This window comes from Hypanus sabinus, chromosome 22 (genome assembly GCF_030144855.1).
Source record: "Hypanus sabinus isolate sHypSab1 chromosome 22, sHypSab1.hap1, whole genome shotgun sequence".
In the NCBI taxonomy this organism is placed as follows: domain Eukaryota; kingdom Metazoa; phylum Chordata; class Chondrichthyes; order Myliobatiformes; family Dasyatidae; genus Hypanus; species Hypanus sabinus.
Window position 1 is genome coordinate 39,970,675 of NC_082727.1, and position 21,037 is coordinate 39,991,711.

General features: G+C 37.4%; 1 protein-coding gene across 1 annotated transcript; it reads right to left on the reverse strand.

Annotated features, from left to right (window-relative positions):
* Positions 1 to 3,651: 3,651 nt before the first annotated feature.
* lgi1b (leucine-rich, glioma inactivated 1b) lies at positions 3,652 to 20,647 on the reverse strand. Its single transcript, XM_059948052.1, has 8 exons — positions 20,436 to 20,647; positions 19,978 to 20,049; positions 17,035 to 17,106; positions 16,864 to 16,935; positions 11,392 to 11,463; positions 6,332 to 6,501; positions 4,920 to 5,084; positions 3,652 to 4,834 (listed from the first exon to the last, which is right to left on the reverse strand). Exons 1-8 carry the CDS (start codon positions 20,618 to 20,620, stop codon positions 4,014 to 4,016), a joined length of 1,629 nt encoding a protein of 542 aa, XP_059804035.1. The 5' UTR covers positions 20,621 to 20,647; the 3' UTR covers positions 3,652 to 4,013.
* Positions 20,648 to 21,037: the final 390 nt, after the last annotated feature.

Below are 21,037 nucleotides of genomic sequence, written 5' to 3' on the forward strand. Positions count from 1 at the left end.
CTGAGCAAGCAGATTAATGGTGGCTGCTATTTAGCACTGAGAAATTAAAATTGCTTCAAATATCAAGTTCAATTTTGTGCATGCTTAAAATTGAAAAAAAAAATCCTGCATTGAGCATGTTTTAAAAAAATCTGGCTTTTCAGGACAGTGACTCTGTAGGGTAAAATTGAAGGAGTGTGGGAATGGATTGTTAAATCAGAATAACATGGTTTCTCTCTGGAGTCAGGTGTGAGACTATCTCTATTAGTATTGCAGTAAAATGATAAATTCCTTCCAAATATATTTTAATTTTCAGGTCAAAGGCATCCCAAACATTTACCTGATCCACGATGCATTATTTTGAAGAGGAAATCTTAACAGTCACAACTTCAGACACAGATTATCTCCTGAAAATGTGATTTCTTTATTAGGTGTTTGATAATAAAATAATCTATAGATCCAATTTCACAGCAACATTGCTGATTTTGTACATGCCATAGAAATACGTTACAAAATGAATTAATATTTTAATGCATATCAACCTCAGAAAGCTTTCCAGAGCAGTTCCCATGTAACTTGCCCTTTTAAGTTCCTCTCTTCCTTCTGTTTCCACATGAAATAATAATTAGCATATACTTCCTTCAGTTTAGCCTTCCCTAGCCATTGCTAATGACACAGTCTTCTCTCCACTGGGGGGAGTAAGATCAATCTGTGTGACTGCAGAATTGCTTTGTTCAGTTCAAAGGACCGCAAGACTATAGTCACCTATCACCTTAGTTTTCCACGCTTTGGACTGTCTGTTAGTTTCCTGCGCTATTCTCATGAAGCTCAATTAAACTTCAAGGGAAAATTCTTAATTTTTTTAATCAGACACCACTGACTCCATATTGAGTTCAAAAATTTCATATTATGATTCTGCTAATCCTTGGTGTAAGTGATCTTGACCCATCTTTTGCCAGTTCTATGTGTCTGATTGCAAAGGCCTTTTCTTAGGAGAATTGCCCCTTTTGTCATTTTATCTCTTCTGTCCTGTCCCTTGTGTTTTTTTCCTCTTGCCCAGCTTGCACTACACCTTCAGTCTGTAGCATATTGAACTGGCGAGTTCATTGATAGGCAATGTTTATTTAGTAGACCCTGCTAAGGTTAATTTCCAGCATTGTTAGTTTTCTGCTCCTGTAACTTAAAAGTTTGTATATTTCCAAATTAATAAATGGATGTACAAGTGGCTATATTATCAAGATCGTTAAGAGCACCAAATTTCTTGGTATTCACCTGGTGGAGAATCTCACCTGGTCCCTCAACACCAGCTCCATAGCAAAGAAAACCCAGCAGTGTCTCTACATTCTGCAAAGGCTGAGAAAAGTCACAACCAGACTATGTAACAGTTTCTTCCCCCAAGCTATCAGACTCCTCAATACCCAGAACCTGGACTGACACCTTACTACCCTATTGTCTTGTCTTATTATTTATTATAATGCCTGCACTGTTTTGTGCACTTTATGTAGTTCTGTGTAGGTCTGTAGTCTGGTGTAATTTTTTTGTGTTGTTTTTTTTTACGTAGTTCAGTCTAGTTTTTGCACTGTGTCATGTAACACCATAGTCCTGAAAAAGCGTTGTCTCATTTTTACTACGTACTGTACCAGCAGTTATGGTCAAAATGACAATAAAAGTGACTTGACTTGACTATAAAAAGTGCCTGATCTTTTACTCTAATGCTCTGCAAATTCAAATTCTAACAGCATATGCGTCTTTCCAAATTTCACCTCAAAGCCAGAACGACCATTTGGGTCATGAGAAGTTTCAAAGTACCAAAATATTCAAATTACAAGGCTACTTTCCAAATCTCACAGAAAGCAATTGCAGTGAGTCCAGATATGTACAGTAGATTCCCTGCAGTGAACTTAGCTATTCGTCCTGTTTAGTGACCGCTTAACTTTAGAAATAGATTTACAATAAAGCTCAGAGTTCTTCATTATAAAATGTACAGCAGTGTCTAAAAGACATTAAAACCTTAGCAGTTGAACTTGAACAAATCTTTTACCTATTTGTCCATTGTAATTTTATAAGTAATTTCCAGACATAATGAGTAGAAGAGAGAAATGAAATAATGGTAAGAATATGCAACTGTATGCAATTACATTTTAAGTTCATTCAAATAGAATTGGACTTAACAACAAAATTGTGCTTATTGAGGCACATTAATAGAGTCATGCAGTGCAAGCCAACCAACATATAACAATATGTGCTCATGAATAAACCCTATAAAACTTTCATGTACTCTGCCTTTGTAAAAGAAAATCAGATCACTCCAGGTCTGATGGGGTGAGATATATAACAGTGAGAGAGACCAATGGACTGTCAGTTAATGGGCATTAGGATTTTGAGGGGAAGGTAGGGTTATCTACTAGGTACTCTGATTGGTTTTGTGGGTTAATAGGAAACTGTGTTAGGACAGCATTAAGGACATTGGTTGGCTGCTACAAATTAATAAAAGTTATTGGGCCGTAGTGTCAATTGGGTTGCCTCAAACTAGGTGAATGTGGGGCATGGCTTCATTTAGTAAGAAGCCTTATTTGAGACATGTTCTCAGTACCAGACTTTGTGACCTGAGATCTCCTCTGACAGGCTCATTTTAAATGATGTTGAATCAGATCTTCCGTGCCTTGTAAGACTCTCTTATGAAGTGACCCACACTGTCTATAGGAAAGGCACAAAAGATGCAAAATCCCAGAAATGATATCCAAAAACCTGCCTTTTGTATGTCTTTGTACATGACTGAAGTCTTTCATGTAATAGTGCTTCGGGTGCATGGTGTATGTAACGCCCTGGTAAAGGTTTCACTGCTAACGTTCATTTAATGGTCTTTCTGTAGAAGTAGTATTTGGGTTATTGTTAGAGATATTGGGGCTGAGAACGTGAACTGTCCAATCAGGAGAGAAGTTTGGGGGAGTGGGTTTTTTCATGTGCCTGACACCGGTGTGATCCTGGATCTTTGTTCAGTAGGAGATGAAGAGAGAAGACACTGGAGACAACCAGTTGTAGGATTTGATCAGGTTTAGACTATGATTTGATGGAGAAGGTGTGGTAGTCTACTGAGGATCAGTGAATGTGACTTTTGTAAGAACTGAGCTCCAACCTGTGTACATTTGATTTTAATTATAATGGACCGTTATTGTTTTTTTCCCTTTCTTTTCTTTACTAACCCTTTAGTTAAGTTAATGTTCATAAATATACATCATTCACACATACCGGGGCTTGGAAGGGACAGACAGCCCAATCTCATGGATTTGGCGGGACTAAAGTGTGTACTCCCTACATGTCAGCAGCCCAAGAGCATTAGATCTATTGGCACCAAGTTGGGAGACTGCCAGCCAGGGCTATCGAGCCATTTCCTGGGATGCCTGCAGAGAAGGGGGAGGGTACATGTACATGGAAGTTAAAGCACAGGATTCTTGGAACTTACATTAAGTGTTACGTTTGTCCTTCGCAGAGATTTTCCATTAAAATTGAATCATGTACCACACAAAGATCTGATTATGACACAAGATCTTATTACTAGGGGCAAATTTCTAATTTCATTAAATACAGTGATCTGAACAATATGTCCTACAGTTTTATTTCATCCTGTGGAAAGTTGAAACTGTAGATTATCTAATCAATAATTTGGGCATGCTTCACTAATGGCTTTATTAACCTCTAGGTTTATATATCTAGAACATACTTTCATGAAGTAAAACAAACTCATTTGAAATGAGGATATATTAGCAGAATGATCCAATGAATTACTCAGACAACTAAGGTGATTATGCACAAAAGTATCAATTGAATATGTTAGGTTCATTCAGAGTGACAATTTGCTAAAGAGCTAAAATGTGATTTAACTGTAAAATTATTGTATGGTAATGGGAATTTTTGATTTCCTTGCAGTGTTGAATACAACAAAAAAAAATAGAACAGTACAAAACTCAGCGGTAACTTAATTAAAATATTCATTTATACACGTAGTTCCATGAAATAGGTCTTGGTCAGCCTTTTTAGGTCCAACTTGTGTCAATTATAATGTGTTCATATATTTGTGTTTTGGCTTTAAAACTTGATACAAACAAAAACTCACGGTTGTCTGCTAATACAAAAGTGAATCCCCTTGGAGACAGGAAAAAGGTTTCATTAAATTTCACAAATTTTCTTTTTTCTGTATTCCACTGAAAAATCTGGGTGAGCGAGAAGTCATTTCCCAGGAAAGCATATTGCCATTTGTTTATTTGAAGAGGCTGCAGTACCATGGATCCTCTAGATGGAAACGACTGTACTTCCACAAACATGGAGCCTTCCCATTTCATTATCTTAGAGTCACCAAGGAATCTTGTTAAGCAAATGTACAAATTATCTTTGATTTTAAAATGCTTGACTGCATGTACATCTTCTGTATCAGGAATATCAATGCGCCAAGCAAATTCTTTCTTTCCTTTGTTCCACTGAAAGACCACAGGTCGTTGGGAGCTACTTAACACGATTAAATGTGGCTTGTTAGCAATTTCAATGTACTCCACATCTATATCCCTGTACCAACGATGCAATAATTGATGAGAATAAAATCCATTTCCATTCCATTTGTAGATGGTTGTAGTTCCACCCTTTGAACTATCAGCAATAATGAAGAACGATTCTCCCTCAATTTGAAATGATTCAATGTCATTTGGTTTTCTGATTTTTAAGTTATCAATATCCTGTGTTTTAATAAACTTATTGGCAAAAGTATCTCTTTTATATATGTGAGAGCCACTAAAGAGCTGGGCAACAACAACAAATAGCTTACCCTCGACAATCAATGGTTTACAGAAAACTGTTGAAATGCCTGTGTAGAGATTCAAAAATAAATCAGAAACAATGAACAAAGGAACTAATGATTTTTTTCCAATGTAAATGAGAGGCATTCATACCAGTAATGTTGTCGAAATTCCGAAATTCCATTTCCACATGATCCCATTCAAATATGCTGCAGTTCCCAGCAAAAGGTTGCGTAATCACTACATATATATCATTCATGTAATTAAAGCTTTCAATTGATATCGATTGAAATTTCAGGGTCTGGTAAGGAACAAAATCTATAAAAGGAAAGGTCACTGTACATTAGTCATAACTGTAAGAATAGTATCATTCAAGCATTACTGAAGCTAAGACAGTAAAATATTTTTTCTCCTTTAATTAGCTAACTTAAAAGAAACCTGCAAATGAAATGAAGTTTACTATTTGATTAGATGAAACTCTGTAATGTTGAAATCACCAGAATATACAACCAACACAAATGAGTTCTAAGCCTAATGGAACAAGATTTTAAAAAATGGACTTCAATAGGTAAAATCACTAGGAACTAGAAGAACTAGTATGTGTCAGATAGAGCACCTGTGGATACTGTACACAACATCATCCTGCACAGTTACTATCTTGCAAAGGGTAACCTACGACACAGTCCCATGGTGAGAAAAGGTATCAATAAGAATATAAATAAAATCAAATACCTTTTTAAAAGCCTTGTTTGTTCCAAAAGCTGGGCTCTAAAATGACAAGGATGATTTCAAATAGATCAACATCTGTATCAACAAGGGTCTATCCCTATCCACTGACAGGAGAAGGGGCAAAGGCAGGCTACTGTTGCATTAAAACCAGTCACTTTGGGCAGATGGGGCTCATCAGCTGTGGTTGGCAGCTCACGAGGAGAAAGGAAACTCTGATCTTAAACCTCAACCACCTTGCCTCAACCACTCATGGGGAAGGCGTCGGGAGTAAACACCCAGGAAAAAAATCTGGAGCCGGAGTCCCTAAGACAGTCCTATGTCGAGTTCAACACTGACTGGAAAATCCTGTTTGTTTTTGAGGCAGAGACAACCTGACTGCTACACTAGACATGCTTATTTCTCCAGGGTTACTACAAGTGGAGGTTCTCCTGGAATTTTCTGGTTTGTTCCTTTCCCAACCTAAACTAACATTTGAGAATATATAATTAAATGGAACAAAGCTAATAAAATAAGAAATATCTGTATCAAATGGTGCATTCGTATAGGCTGCAGGATGGAATAAGAACTACTGGGAATCAAATCCAACACAAATTATTTCTATTGATCAATCATATGGCAGCACTAATAAACTTTTGTGAGTATCTGCTACCTATGTCAACCAGTCTTCCATCAGAAAAAGACTGAAGGTGGAGCCAACTATATATCAGAAGGAAAGCATCATAAAAAGTCTCAGTTTTCACTGAAATTTACAATTTTCAGAATGCAGAATACTATCAGTTTGGAAATTCCAAACTCTATTTCAGGTGTAAATATATCTGAGATTTGGGTTGAGTCACCTGTGGTTATGCAGTCAAATTCATTAAGCGGGAGACTGCGTATCTTCCTTCCCTTATACTGAACTGGATTTTCACAAATGATCTCATCAGCTGTTGCATTGGTGCTAATCAACCATCCAACCAGCCATTTCAATTTGCAACCACAGTGGAATGAATTGCCACCAAGTTCTCTGTGAAGAAAAGAAAGCAGTTTCAGTTGGTGCCATGAGGCAAATCTCATGATTACATATTAATGTACAATATTTTCAAAATCAGTAAAGGTACAACTTTAATTTTATTAATGCAAATTCTTGTCAGCTTTGGCTCCGCATGACAGCCTAATTTGAAGTATTGTGTACAGTTCTGGTCATCTACCTACAGGAAAGACATCAGTAAGATTGAAAGAGTACAAGACAAAGCTTACAAGAATGTTGCCTGGATTTGAGAACCTGATTTACAGGGAAAGATTGAATAGGTTAGGACTATTCCCTAGAGCATAGAAGTGTGAGGGGAGATTTGATAGAGGTATACAAAATTATGAGGGGCACAGATAGGGTAAATGTAAATAGGCTTTTTCCACTGAGGTAGGGTGAAATTAGAACAAGAGGTGATGGGTTAAAGGTGAAAGGTGAAAAGTTTAAGGGGAATATAAGGAGAAACTTCTTCACTCAGAGTGTAGTGAGCACGTGAAATGAACTCCAGTGGAAGTGATAAATGCAGGTTCGATTTCAATATTTAAGAGAAGTTGGATGGATACATGGATGGGAGGGTTATGCAGAGCTATGGTCTGGGTGCAGGTTCATAGGACTAGGCAAATTAATAGGTGGGCCGAAGGGTCCATTTCTGTACTGTAGTTTCCATGACTCTAACTCTAAAATCCCCAAATCAACATGTGTGGTAGAAGCTCCCACAAGAGGAAACATGCAATTTCTTGCCATTTCAGTTCATATGTCCAGAGATTGGGTGGGTTGGGGGAAGATAAACGGAATAGGAAGCTGATAAGTGAGAGAACAGTTAAAGACAATTGTGAGAGCAGCATAAAACCACAGGGGGGAAAGAGGATTAGAGACAAGAAGAATTGTCATGGGTTTGGAAAGCAGTGAGATAGGATTTCAGATTGAAATTGATCATGGCAGAAAGGATCACAGCAGGAAAACGTAGCTGAGGGCAAGAACGTGTGGATCATGGGGAATCCCATTGGAAAGATGTACAGGTTGAACGGGAGCAGAAGTTAGCAAAGGGGGATGTTGGCTGAATGGGAAATTTCACGAGAGAAGAAATCACAGGTAGGACTACACAGGGGGTTAGATTGCAGGGCAAGTTCCACAAAGTAGAGAATCTCGAGAAGCATCATGAGGAACATTCTTGCCATAGAAGGAGTACAGAGAAGATTCACCAGATTGATTCCTGGGATGGCAGGACTTTCATATGAAGAAAGACTGGATCGACTAGGCTTATACTTGCTGGAATTTAGAAGATTGAGGGGGGATCTTATTGAAACGTATAAAATTCTAAATGGATTGGACAGGCGAGATGCAGGAAGATTGTTCCCGATGTTGGGGAAGTCCAGAATGAGGGGTCACAGTTTAAGGATAAAGGGGAAGCCTTTTAGGACCGAGATGAGGAAAAACTTCTTCACACAGAGAGTGGTAAATCTGTGGAATTCTCTGCCACAGGAAACAGTTGAGGCCAGTTCATTGGCTATATTTAAGAGGGAGTTAGATATGGCCCTTGTGGCTAAAGGGATCAGGGGGTATGGAGTGAAAGCAGGTACAGGGTTCTGAGTTGGATGATCAGCCATGATCATACTGAATGGCGGTGCAGGCTCAAATGGCCTACTCCTGCACCTATTTTCTATGTTTCTATGAACAGTTTCATAAGGGGAAAAGGATGACAGGGAGGAGAGGATTTTGGGAAAGATAAGAAGAGTATTACAGTACATGAACATACATTTCCATGAACTACACTTAGGATGGTGATGAGTTGTTGGATGGGAGCACAGATCAACAACAGGGGAAGCTATTTGCAGAGATGATTAGCCAGGAGACAATAAGGGAATGGAGGGGTAAATCAGGAAGATAAGAAAGTGGAGATAATTCATTTTGTTGACACCTGAGGATATCAGCAGTAAGGAACAGGACTAGGTGACAATGATACAAAGAAGCAATCACTATCAAACTTAAAGAAGGAATCTATCTGATAGAAAGTGGATGTCTGATTCACAACAGCAGTCCAAGCAAGATAAAGTCCTGAAAGTAAAAATGTAGCAGGCTTCTTCTCTTCAACATGTTCAGTATTCCTTTTTTAAGCCTCAACTTTGCAGCAACATGAAAACGAGAATTATATGCCACTTGGTTGCACTGTGCATTCCTTGTATGTGTGTCATACACATAAAAGGCCCACAGTTTATGGAAGAACGTATTGGCTCAGAAAGTAGCCAACCCATCAATCTAAACACTTTCATTATGTAGGCACAAAGATGTTGACCTATGCTGGAAATTTGCGGTTGATATCTCAAGTGGAATTTGTAAATCACTGCAACACATTATCCTTGGCCTTGCAATTGCCATTTGGTAGAGTTTTATTCAAGCTTAATGTCATCAAATCAGGATAAAATCTACAAATGGATCAGAATTAGTTGGAGCTTAGGAAGCAGTGGAAAGAGTATTACCAGGCTTGGGGGGTGTGGTTGGTGTAGTGCAAGATCTAATGTTTCTAAGAAGTGTTTAGCAGTTTGGTTTCGAAGGTCAATACAAACAGGTCAAAATTGTTGATCCACAAGTCTATGGTGGTCTTTTAGCCTATCTACACTAATCCTATTTGCATGTATTAGGTGGGACAAAATCCAAATTGCTACATTTGACTGAGAAGAAATAAAGTATGCTGAACATGCTCAGCAATCTTGTAAGGATACAGTCTCCTCTGCACTGGGAAGTACCAACTGATCTGCAGGACATTCCTTTCCAGTCCATAAGCACAGACTAGTCCGTCTGGTTTCTTATCATTTAAATTATCTGTCCTGCTTCTGTTATGCTCCCTCCACAGTCTTCTTGTTTGTTTCACCGAAGCTCAACATAAGCTGAAGGAAAAACACTTCATCTTACAACTGAGGCACATCAAAGACGAATCTAACAATTTCAGACCACGATTCAATTTGTCCAACTCTTTTACCTCTTTGCATATTTATTTTGCCTATATCATCATCCCTCTCAATTATTTAAACTCTCTCATCCTCCAAATGATTACCAGAACTTCATTGTCATTTTTTTTCCTCCAGTATCTTCTTCCTTTGTATCTTATAATTATTTCCAGCTCTAATAAAATGATATGAAATCAGTCATAGATTTTAATTGTTATTCATATTTCTATAGATGGCTTCTGTTACGCTGAATATCTCCAGCTCTTTCTGTTAAAACTAAGACTAAATGAAGCTTTATAGTAGATTGATTACATACAGTAATTTCAGAACAACCAACTATGTAACGGAAAGCTGAATCATGTAACTAAAATAACAGAGTAAAAGGGCTATAATTCAATTTAGACTATTGTTCTCTAGGTATTATATATGCTGATAATGCAAAGTCAGGTCAGTTACAATTCGCATTAGGCAGCATTCTTAGCAAGTATTCCATGATGTATAAGGAATACACAAGGATCAGAAGATGGTATTTCTGGACCCCAGACTTTAGAGAGCGACTGTTCACTTTCAGTCATGAATTCTTAGTGAACAGACAGTAAAGAGGTTTGAAGACATCTCCATTTTAATTGATGTACCTCACTGTTGGTCTTCTTGAAATTGGAACCATTCTAATAATGACGGGTAGTATTAGGTGGTCATGTGTAGTCCAGAAAAGTCTAATTGTAAATCAAAGGATATTTGCTTTACCTTTTTTGTACCATCACAGAAAGTAAATATGATAGGACAAGCATCGTCATGGATTCTGCTTCTTGCCATAAATAGATTATATACATTGCTGCCAGTAACTGTACATTTCAGTCATTAAATTGCACGTGTCTAAAATTTATTTTGAATGAATGATTTATCTTGCAGAAATTTTGGGGACTATTAAAGTTATTTGCCACCACTAGTTGAAGTCTTTCTTCTTCATGAAATGCAAAAATGGTTGCAAAAACCAGGCATGTGTTGACCGGAGTTACAATGATTTGTCCATTAAATCTATGCACTTTGTTACAACACTTCCTGCAACAATATCGTGGCAGCTTTCTGCAGGTTTCAGTGCTGCTTTTGTCAAAGGAATCACAAGCCAGGTTTCTTTTGAAACCACAAGTGGTTTCAGTTATGAGAAGCTATGGACAGGAAACAATGTATTTGTTGCAGAGCTACACTAAATCATGAAGGTTTTAAAGAGTCTACAAGTCTTGAAATGATTCACCGTCATAAAATTTCAATGATAACACTTGTTACTTCAGAACTCCTGGGAATAAAGTTGATGAAAACGTATACATTTAATTTGCTAATATGAATCACCTGGGTGTATCTAAAAATAATTAGACCAGGTTATTCAGAGAAGCAACCATTCTATGTCATCCCTGGAACAACTTGTGCAATTCTAGCTTTGCACTTCAGTAAGGTAAGCCCAATTGCATAACTTACATTCTTCACACATCTCCACCCCAGGCCAGGTGCAATGCCTTCACGGCATTGACTTCCCCTGCACCTCCCAACAATGATCTTATCACTTGACTCACTGATCTCCTCCCACTCCTACTGCTCTGTCATCAAGACAGGCTGAAACCCTCAACTGCCCAGCCCCAACTCCCTGACTTCAGTGAACATCCTCCCAATCCCTACATGCAGCTGAACCCACGTATCTTTGACATTCATGAACATTTTAAAAGTATAACAAATAATAATCTAATTTAGAAAAACTAAGATAATACAAACACCTAAACAACCCATGAAACACCATAAGTCCAGATAACATTTTAAATTAATTCACTGGGAAATTAACATTTTCCAACTGTGTTTCACATGGACACACACTATGGAAACAAGAAAATTCACACACTTTAACTGTATTAAAGGGTAAAAGTTTTCAGGACACGCCAATAGTTCTTACACTTTGGTTAATGCATCCAGGTCTTTGAATAAGTCTTTAGGAAGTGCTTGAAGGTTATTATTGGCCAAACTTCTGTTGAGGGCAAACAAAAGTACAAGAAAAAGATTAGTAAGATGTAATTTTTGAACTATACCTCAATTATTTTCCTTTCATCAATATCTAATAAACTATCTAAAAGCTCATAGAAAAAGTGTATTTGTACATTAAGATAAATTGCACAATGTGTAAATGGTCATAATGGCTATTTGAATCTTATTGAAATAAAGCAGTTTATTAGTTCAAATGAATGCTTATCTCAGGAAGAATGGAGAAATACACTTACAGAAGATATGACTATCCAGTTCATGTCAGAAGGGGGTACTATTGTTACACCTTAGCTCAAGTGTGTGTAGCACAATGTGAGTTACGACTCATAAAAGTAGAGCTGTTTATTTTGGAGTGTGACTGCTGATTTCAATATGAGCAATTGACTCAGATTCATTAAAAACAGCAATGACTCCAATTTGGTTTAACTAGGATGCCACAGTGGCTAAAGAATGAAAATTATCTTAATTGTAGAGGATGGATTTAAATCAAAGTGTAGCTTCAGGAAGTAAGATATTGCTACCTTAGATTAATTTTAAAATGTCAGGAAAGATACTGATTTCAGATACCTGATACAGCTTTAATTTTACCCAAAATATTTCCATTCAAAGTGCCAGAGTGTCTGTTCATTTGTACTGCAGGACTAAAATATGAAACTTATCTTTGGTCTTATTATAATGACAATGCAGTTTGTTTTCAAAAATTAAAACTGCAATGATAGACATGAAAAGTGAGAATTCCATATAAGTTCTGAGATAATGTATCAGAATACAATAAGTGGTTAGTTCTAGCAATAACTAGGAAAAGCTTTATTGAACCCTGAATAGCAGATACCTCCAAGCAATCCTCTGTAATCCTTGCAGTACTATGTGAATCCAACAGTAATAGAAAAATCGAAAGAAAAATCACACTGGAAATCCAACATAAAAACAGTAATGCTGGATACACTCAGCACGCCAAGTAATATCTGTGGGAAATAAAGTCGATCTAATGTTTCAGGCTGATGGCCATTCATCAGAACTGTTCTGGTGACGGTTCATCAGACTGTAACATAAACTCTGTTTCTTCTTTTACACGTGATGTATGTATGACCTGCTGAATGTTTTTATGCCAGCATTATGTGCATTGATCTCTTTTTACCACCTTGGTTTAATACTGAACAGAATGATGATAATTTTAACAATGTAGACTTCCATCAGTAATCCGTGAAAGTATCATCTTAAATAAAAGGCTCAAATCCCGGATCAGATATGATCCTGGGATTTGGTTGTAAAGTGAAGGACTTTGGGAATTTAGTCAATGACATAATGATTAAGGGGAATGGGCTTTGTGACTAACAAATGTCTTTCTTTGTGGATAAATGCCATTTCCCCCCATTGATTTAGGAAACTCAAAGGATGGGAAATGTAATAAGAGCAATAAAAGCATGTTAAACTAACATTTCCTAATCATAAAATAAAATTGAAAGTGCCTCTGGCATTGTCTATGTCAGAGGTCAGCATTACATTACAAATCTTAGGCTCAAAAATATCCTGTGCCTGAGAATATGGCCTTTAAGGCTTCTCTTGTAAAGGTGATTTTCTAAATACACAAGATAGTCACATAAAAGATGCTTGGGCAAATCTTAGTGATTGGAGCTGTGGTTCCAGCAGTAATATCCAGTATTTAATCATTTCATACTTCAGGAATCACAGACTTCTGTGATTGCAGTGTAATCACATGTATGCAGTGTCAAAACCAGAAGTCTAAGACTTACTGCTTACATGTACAGCCTCACCTCTCATACATGCTGCAGTTAAGACTTTATAGAATATAGAACAGACCCTTCAGCTTATGCAAGCAACACACACAAAATGCTGGTGGAACGCAGCAGGCCAGGCAGCATCTATAGGAAGAAGCACTGTCCTTTTATTGATGTTTTGAGCAGAGACCCTTCGTCAGGACTAACTTAAAGAAAAGATATTAAAAGATTTGAAAGTAGGAGGCGGAGGGGGAAATGCGAAATGATAGGAGAAGACAGGAGGGGGTGGGCTGAAGCTAAGAGCTGGAAAGGTGATTGGTAAAAGGGATACCGAGCTGGAGAAGGGAAAGGATCATGGGACGGGAGGCCTAGGGAGAAAGACAGGGGGAGGGGAGCACCAGAGGGAAATGGAGAGCAGGCAAAGAGTGATGGGCAGAGAAAGAAAAAAAAAGAGGAGGGGGAAATGTATAAATCAGGGATGGGGTAAGAAGGGGAGGAGGGACATTAACGGAAGTTAGAGAAAGCAAATTGAATTGAATGATCTTTATTGTCAGTATACATAGGTACAATGAAACTCTGTTTGGCTTCCTCTCAGGCAATCAAACAAAGCAGTAGATAAAAACAACAGTGATAGAAAAACAGTATATCATCGTTCATGCCATCAGGGAGGCTACCCAGATGGAATACAAGGTGTTGTTTTTCCAACCTGAGTGTGGCTTCATCTTGACAGTAGAGGAGGCCATGAATAGATATATCCAAATGGGAATGGGACGTGGAATTAATTTTATTGATGTTTCGGGCTGAGATCCTTTGTCAGGTCTAACTAAAAGAAAAGATAGTAAGAGATTTGAAAGTTTTATTGACGTTTTGGGCTGAGTCCTGACAAAGGGTCTTGGCCCGAATCGTCGACAGTGCTTCTTCCTATAGATGCTGCCTGGCCTGTTGCATTCCACCAGCATTTTGTGTGTGTTACTTGAATTTCCAGCAGCTGCAGATTTCCTCGTGTTTGCCCTTCAGCTTATGATACCTGTGCTGAATGTGATACTAAATTAAACTAAGTCTGTACTGCCAACACATGATCAACATCTTTCCAATCCCTGCATATTCATTGTCCATATAACTCATCTTAAATGTAAATATCATTGTATCTGCCTCCAGTACTACCACCTGGCAGCCCAGTCCTGGCACCTCTCACTCTCTGTGTGAAAAAACCTGATCTGTACATCTCCTTCAAAATGCTGGAGGAACTCAGCAGGCCAAGCAGCATCTATAAAAAAAAGTACAGTTGACGCTTTGGGCTGAAACATCAACTGTACTTTTTTCCATAGATGCTGCCTGTCCTGATGAATTCCTCCAGCATTTTGTATGTGTTGCTTGGATTTCCAGCAGCTGTAGATTTTCACTTGTCTGTACATTTCCTTTAAACTTTACCACTCTCACCCCACAGTATTTGATATTTCTACCCTGGGTAAACGTTTCTGACTGTCTACCATACATATCTCTCATAATCTTATAAACTTATATCATGTATCCTCAAAATCCTCAACTAGGACACTCCAGAGAAAATAATCAACTCTGCCCAACTGCTCTGTATAGATTATACCCTCCAGGCAACATTCTAGTAAAAAATTCCAAAGCCTCCAAATCCTTTCTGTAATGGTGCAACTAGATCTGCAGACAAATGTGAGCTAACCAAAGTTTTATATGGCTACAACATGATTTCTTTATCCTTATATTCAATGCTCCAACATATGAAAGCAAGGATGTCATATGCCTTCTTTATAATACTTTCAGGGAGCTACGAACTTGGTCCTCAAGGCTCCTCTTTATATTAATGCTGTTAAATTTCTGCTGTTAACTGTACACTTATCTCTTACATCTGACTTTCCAAGGTGCAATATATCACATTTCCTCAGATTAAACTCCATCTGCCATTTTTCTGCCCCTATCAGCAACTGGTTTATGTCCTGCTATATCATTTGGCACAATTCTCCAATGTCCACAATTCCAGTGATCCACTGATCTTTACTTTGCCTGTAAATGTGTGTGTATATAGTGTGTATACACACACACACACACATATATACTATATATAACTATGCATATATATATATATATATATATATATATATATATATATACATATATATATGTGTGTGCCTGTGTGTGTGTGTGTGTGTGTGTGCGTGCGCACGTGCGCAAGCCAAATCCAAACTACTAAGTCACATGCATCTTAGTCTTCAGGTTCAGCCTACAACGATGGACCTTGTCATATGCCTTACCATGTAGACAACATCCACAACCTTATTCTCATCACCTTTGTCAACTCCTCAAAATAAAATCAAGTCTGCTCATTCCAAAGCAATGCTGTTCTAATGTATGTAAATCCCTAAGAATCCTCTCCATTAGCTTCCTTACCTCAGATGTGAGACTTATAGGCCTATAATTTCCTAGATTATCTCTATTTCCCTTCCTGAACAATGGAACAACATGATGCCTTGTCTGTAGCTAGTGAGGATGCAAAGAATTTCATCAAGGGCCCCACAACCTCAGCTCTTGCCTCTTTAAATAAGATGGGATATATCATGTCATGCCTTGAGGATTTATGCTCTGCAAACAATCCAGCACCACCTTGATCTCAGACTGTTCTACTGTACAGGCAAGCTCTTCCATGTCCTTCTCCTTAGCGAATACCAATGAAAAGTACTCATTTGTTACCTAGCCTACATACTCTGACTCCAAGAATAGATTCCCTGCCTTATACTCGAGTTATCCTTTCCTCACCCTAGTATCATCATAGTTTTAAGATAAGTATAAAATGCCTTGGAATTCTCTACTTGCCAAGGGCACTTCATGGCTCCTTATGCAATTTACTTCAGTTTAAACAATTTCCTAGAAACGCTTGGATCTGAGGCACCATTGATTTCATTTGGGATTCTAGGCCTAGAAGGGAAACAAGAGATTAAAAAAATTATTCTATTCACTTTACATTTTTAATTATGTTCAGATTTTATGTTTTTTTACACTTTTACAGTATAGCTTTAGATGTTTTAATTATCTGCTTCAACTTTAATTGCTTTTAAATGTTTATGAAATTTGCTTCCTCACAGCTTTGTTGGGAAGTAAGACTCTCTATCAGCCTTGTCATTTGAAAAGCCCATGGGGGGTAACCTGGAGAAAGGGCTTCTCCACTTTGTTACATGGAACTCTGTTGCAATCTTGCTTTTGAAGAATGATATATTGTATCAGTAGACAATGATCTCAAAGAACAGGCAGCCTCCAGCATCCAGCACAATCTGGCCTAATAAAAATGGATAGAGAGCAACAAAATCCTTTTTCTTCAATCTCAATAGGAAATTGAGATTTGTCAATATGAGAAAAGCACCTATTCACTTAAATCTTTGCTGTAGTCAATTACATCTTGTCAACGTACATTTAAGTTGCCATTTGTAGGATGATTATTGGTCAGAACAAAAAGCAAGAGTTAATTAACACAAACAGAAACACTGAGTTGGCAATTATATTGTTAATAAACAATTCAGCAACATTAACTCTGATAACTGTAATAATTTTGCATTTACTTTAGAATTCCAAATTCAACATTGATCTATTGAGGTTTACTGATTAAATAACAGAAATGAACTTACAAATGAGATAGAGTCTCAAGTCCTCGGAGAGCATGTCTTGAAATGGACTGGATTTTATTATTTTCTATAAAGCTGAAGAAAGAAGTATTAATAACAATAATAATATAATAAAAAAGTTAACATGAGATGTGTGATTTTTTTTCCCAATAGGTAGATTTAGCATATACTTACAGATATTCTAGGCGATCGAGTCCCTTGAATGCATCATTGGCAATCAAATAAAATGTGTTTGAAGTGAACAAACTGTCAAATAGACAATTTATTAAAGTTTACAAAATCATAAAAATCTTTAAATCTCAATTCATAACTTACTGTTTCAAAGCTACATTAGGCAATTTAAAGTTGATTGTAAAGTCCTCGTTAAGAGAGTCAAAGAGTATGGACAACCCTGTGGTGTACAGTGCAGCTACTGAACATACTTTGCATTACAGGAAATTTATCATCTTTCGAAGGGATTCTAGTCCTTTAAAACAGGTCATTCCATGATTACTTCAGGGTTCCTTTCCGTGAACTGTTTGTAGCCTGAAAAGTTGGCAAGTCTGAAATGCAGCCACAAACCAAGGTCCCACACAGCAGAAGATGCCTGCAGCTTCACAGCATCTGTCTGAGCTGTACACGAGTCAGGTAGTCATAAACTAGGGAGGACCTGCATGTGGTCATAGGAACTACACAGCAAAAAACAATGCACTTGTTTCACTTTGACGGCAAAGCTTTGGCAGTTGAGGTGGAATAGGCATTGTATTCATGGTGTATGCCTAACAGAACAATTGTTGCATGTCCAATTCTCTATCTAAGCAACACACACAAAATGCTGGAGGAACTCAGCAGGTCAGGCAGCATCTATGGAAAAGAATAAACGGTCAAGGTTACGGGCCAAGGCTTTTCATCATGATCTATCAAAGGAAGGTCTTAAAGTCAAACCATTAAGAGATGTGGCCTGACATTGTGTAAACAAGGCTTCAGTTAAAGAGTGATGCTTTTGAGGAACATTATTACTCCGTGGTCACAGATAAATACCAGAAAGCTCAACACCCAAGAGTATTAAAACACCTGTGACATAATTCTGCATTTTAGCTCTATTTATTTTCCCTCAACATGTGAAGTCCAGCTTCATCTATCAAGATTTCTCTGGAGGCCATCCTTATAGTATTCCATTTGGCCTTCATTTTCTTTCTCAGTTGGTGAGTGGGGCATACACCAACCTTTCTGCTAGGCGAGGTATTCGTGCCCTTGGACTGCACAAGTAGATTAACAGCACCTGGTGAGCAGTTAACCTTTACATTCTGGTAACCTTTGTCATAGAGGCTAAGATGCAAATGACACCGTGGACTGTCACAGAATAAAAGCTTTAGTACTGCTACCAGGATACCAGGCATTAACCCGTATGGCACAGTGTATATCATCAGAATCAGATTTATCGTCACTGATGAAATCAGTTGTTTTGTGACAAAAGTACGACGCTGGTATAATGAATTACTTTAAGATACAATAAAAATTATAAATAAATAAGTAGGTCAAAAAGGAACAGTGAGGTAGTGTTTGTGGACCAGTCAACAATACACCATTTTTATACATGCCCATACACCACATGCAGGTCCTCCCCAGCTTATGAATGCCTGACTCATGTTCACCCTTGAGATAATGGATTTAACGCCTGCTGTGATGACCTTGGTTTGTGACTGCATTTTCAACTTGCCAACTATTCAGGTTACAAACTGTTCATAGGAATGGAACCCTGAAGTAACCAGGGGGTAGAATCCCATCCAATGGTGATAAATTTCCAGCAATGCAAAGCATGTTCAGCAGCTGCACTGCACACCATAGGGATGTCCATGACTTTTACGAATCTCCCGTCTACAGTTCTCTGACAAGGAATCATTATTTTCCGCTCTCCAGAAATAGAGAGCATCAACATCCTCCTTTTTGAGTAGCATATGATGAAATGTGATCTGTTGCACATCTCCAAGAAAGCATCCGATGTGGGCACTCTGGCATTAAAGCACAGCGCTTGTCAGTCAGAAATGAAGTTAGCCTTATAGCTGAAACACCTGGCTAATATCAGCAAAGACGGCCTTACTGAAAGCTTGTTGCTGCATGTACTGTTTGATGGTGAGCTTCAGGCAAGAGAAGTTCTTTCTGAATTCCCTGGTGCATTTGGCCACCTGCTGAAAGCCCCATTCATCCTCCTCCTCCTTACCCTCCTCTAGGAAGTTAACCTGTTCTGCTTCTTAATCTTAACCTGTTCCTGTAAAATACTTCACTTTCGGTTCACCAGTAACAAAAAGGAATTCAAAAAATGAAAGTTTAAAATGAATCCTCAAAACATATTAAGAGTTAACAGATGCAACCTAACCATTTGACATTGATTTTGGTAGAACTGAATTATTATCTTCCAAGAGCTCACATAAGCTCCACAAATGTAATAAAACTTTCCAAACAAATAAATGGTAATTGAAATTTTTGAACAATTAATTTTACTAGGTTAATTTGAGCAGTTCAGTCATATTATATGAATTTCAATTACTACAATATATTAAAAAGTCATTTTGATGATGATGCAAGATTAAATGCAATGGCTGTTATAAAGTACTGTATTTCATACAACTAGCATTAATGTAGCACAAGACGACACGACAATAATAAATGATAAATAAAGGTTCAGCCAAAGAGGGCAATAACTTGATGATGAAGAAATGATTAATTTTGTTTAAAAAAAACATAACTACTACTAGGCTCTATAGAGCTTATTACAACTGGCTATTTTTGGGCAGTCTCGTCCAGAGGACATGAGCATCCAAAACCTATTCTATAATATGCAAAACATGTGGTTTGCCATTTTGCACTTTTTAATTGCATTAGATTACTAATATGCAGTTTACCATTAACCAGCTTTCCACCTAGTAAGATATCAGAATATATCGGGGGGGGGGGGGGGCTAGGTTTTCTCCTCATTTTAATAAATAGAAAACATAGCCCACACTTGAAACATTTGTACCTATTAGTGCTGCATTGCTGGACAGACTCACAGACAATTCACTCTTATTCTCAAAGAACCCTGAGAACCATTTCTGAACTATGCGAACAATTGCGAGATTTAAAAAAAAACAAGCTCACAGAAGCTGGAGCGACTTTAAATTCATAAAGCTTCTTTCTCGTATTTCGTGGAAAGCAGAGTTCATGAATGACCTACAAATAAAATGAGCTGACATAAATCAAATTAAATTGAGAGGCATTCAAAACAGCAAATTTCTGCTTTTTGATTATGCATAAATTTTTTAAAACTGCACACATTTTCAATTAAAGTACAATTTGACAATTACAATCACGCAGACTTATGTGTTTTTTTGCAATATTTCAAAATAAATCTTAACAACAGTATTCTGATATAAAATGTGTTGCAAATTACATTGCCTGAGAAAATGCTAAGCTTATTCCAAACACAAATTCTAGTGCCAGAGATGATCATTTTCTAAATATCATAGAAATGTTAAGTAAATCTGTATACAGAACAAAATTGCTTACATTTTCAGATTATTGTAAAATTATTGCAGTTCTGGTGATGTAATACTTACAAATTAACTACTCCTGAGGGAAAACTCAGTGGAATCAATTTTCTGTTGTAACATTGGGCTGTTTCTTCGGTACATATACAACTTTCAGGACATTTTACTGGTTTGGCAACAATTTTTGAAAGAAAAAGACTCAGTATGCAGACCAACAAAGTGAATCTTCCTGTAAATTTACTAGCATCTCCCATTATGAATCCATTCAGAACAATGATTGCGGTGAATATTGCTGAAGGTAAGCAATTCCTGCTGCTTTCTGTGCCTTGTTTTCTGGCAAAACAACTTTTGCACAATGTTTTGATCAAGCAGCAATGATTGCACCATCTAGTGAGCACATATTAAACTCAAGAAAGCTCCTTCACTGCTGTTTTGGTACACAATGCATTGTACTCAAATTGCCTTTTTCTTCATCGCTTAAAAGACTTTCCATTTACAAATCCTTGCATATAAAATCAGTTCTGTACACATGCAAAAAATAGTCTTTATCTCAGCCAATGTATTTGTCCAGAACCACTCCCAGCTTCTGTGTGAATCCAAAACTCTGGAATGGATTACAGCAATAATAATAAAAAATAAAGTCAACTTCAAACCTTTTGAATATACATAAA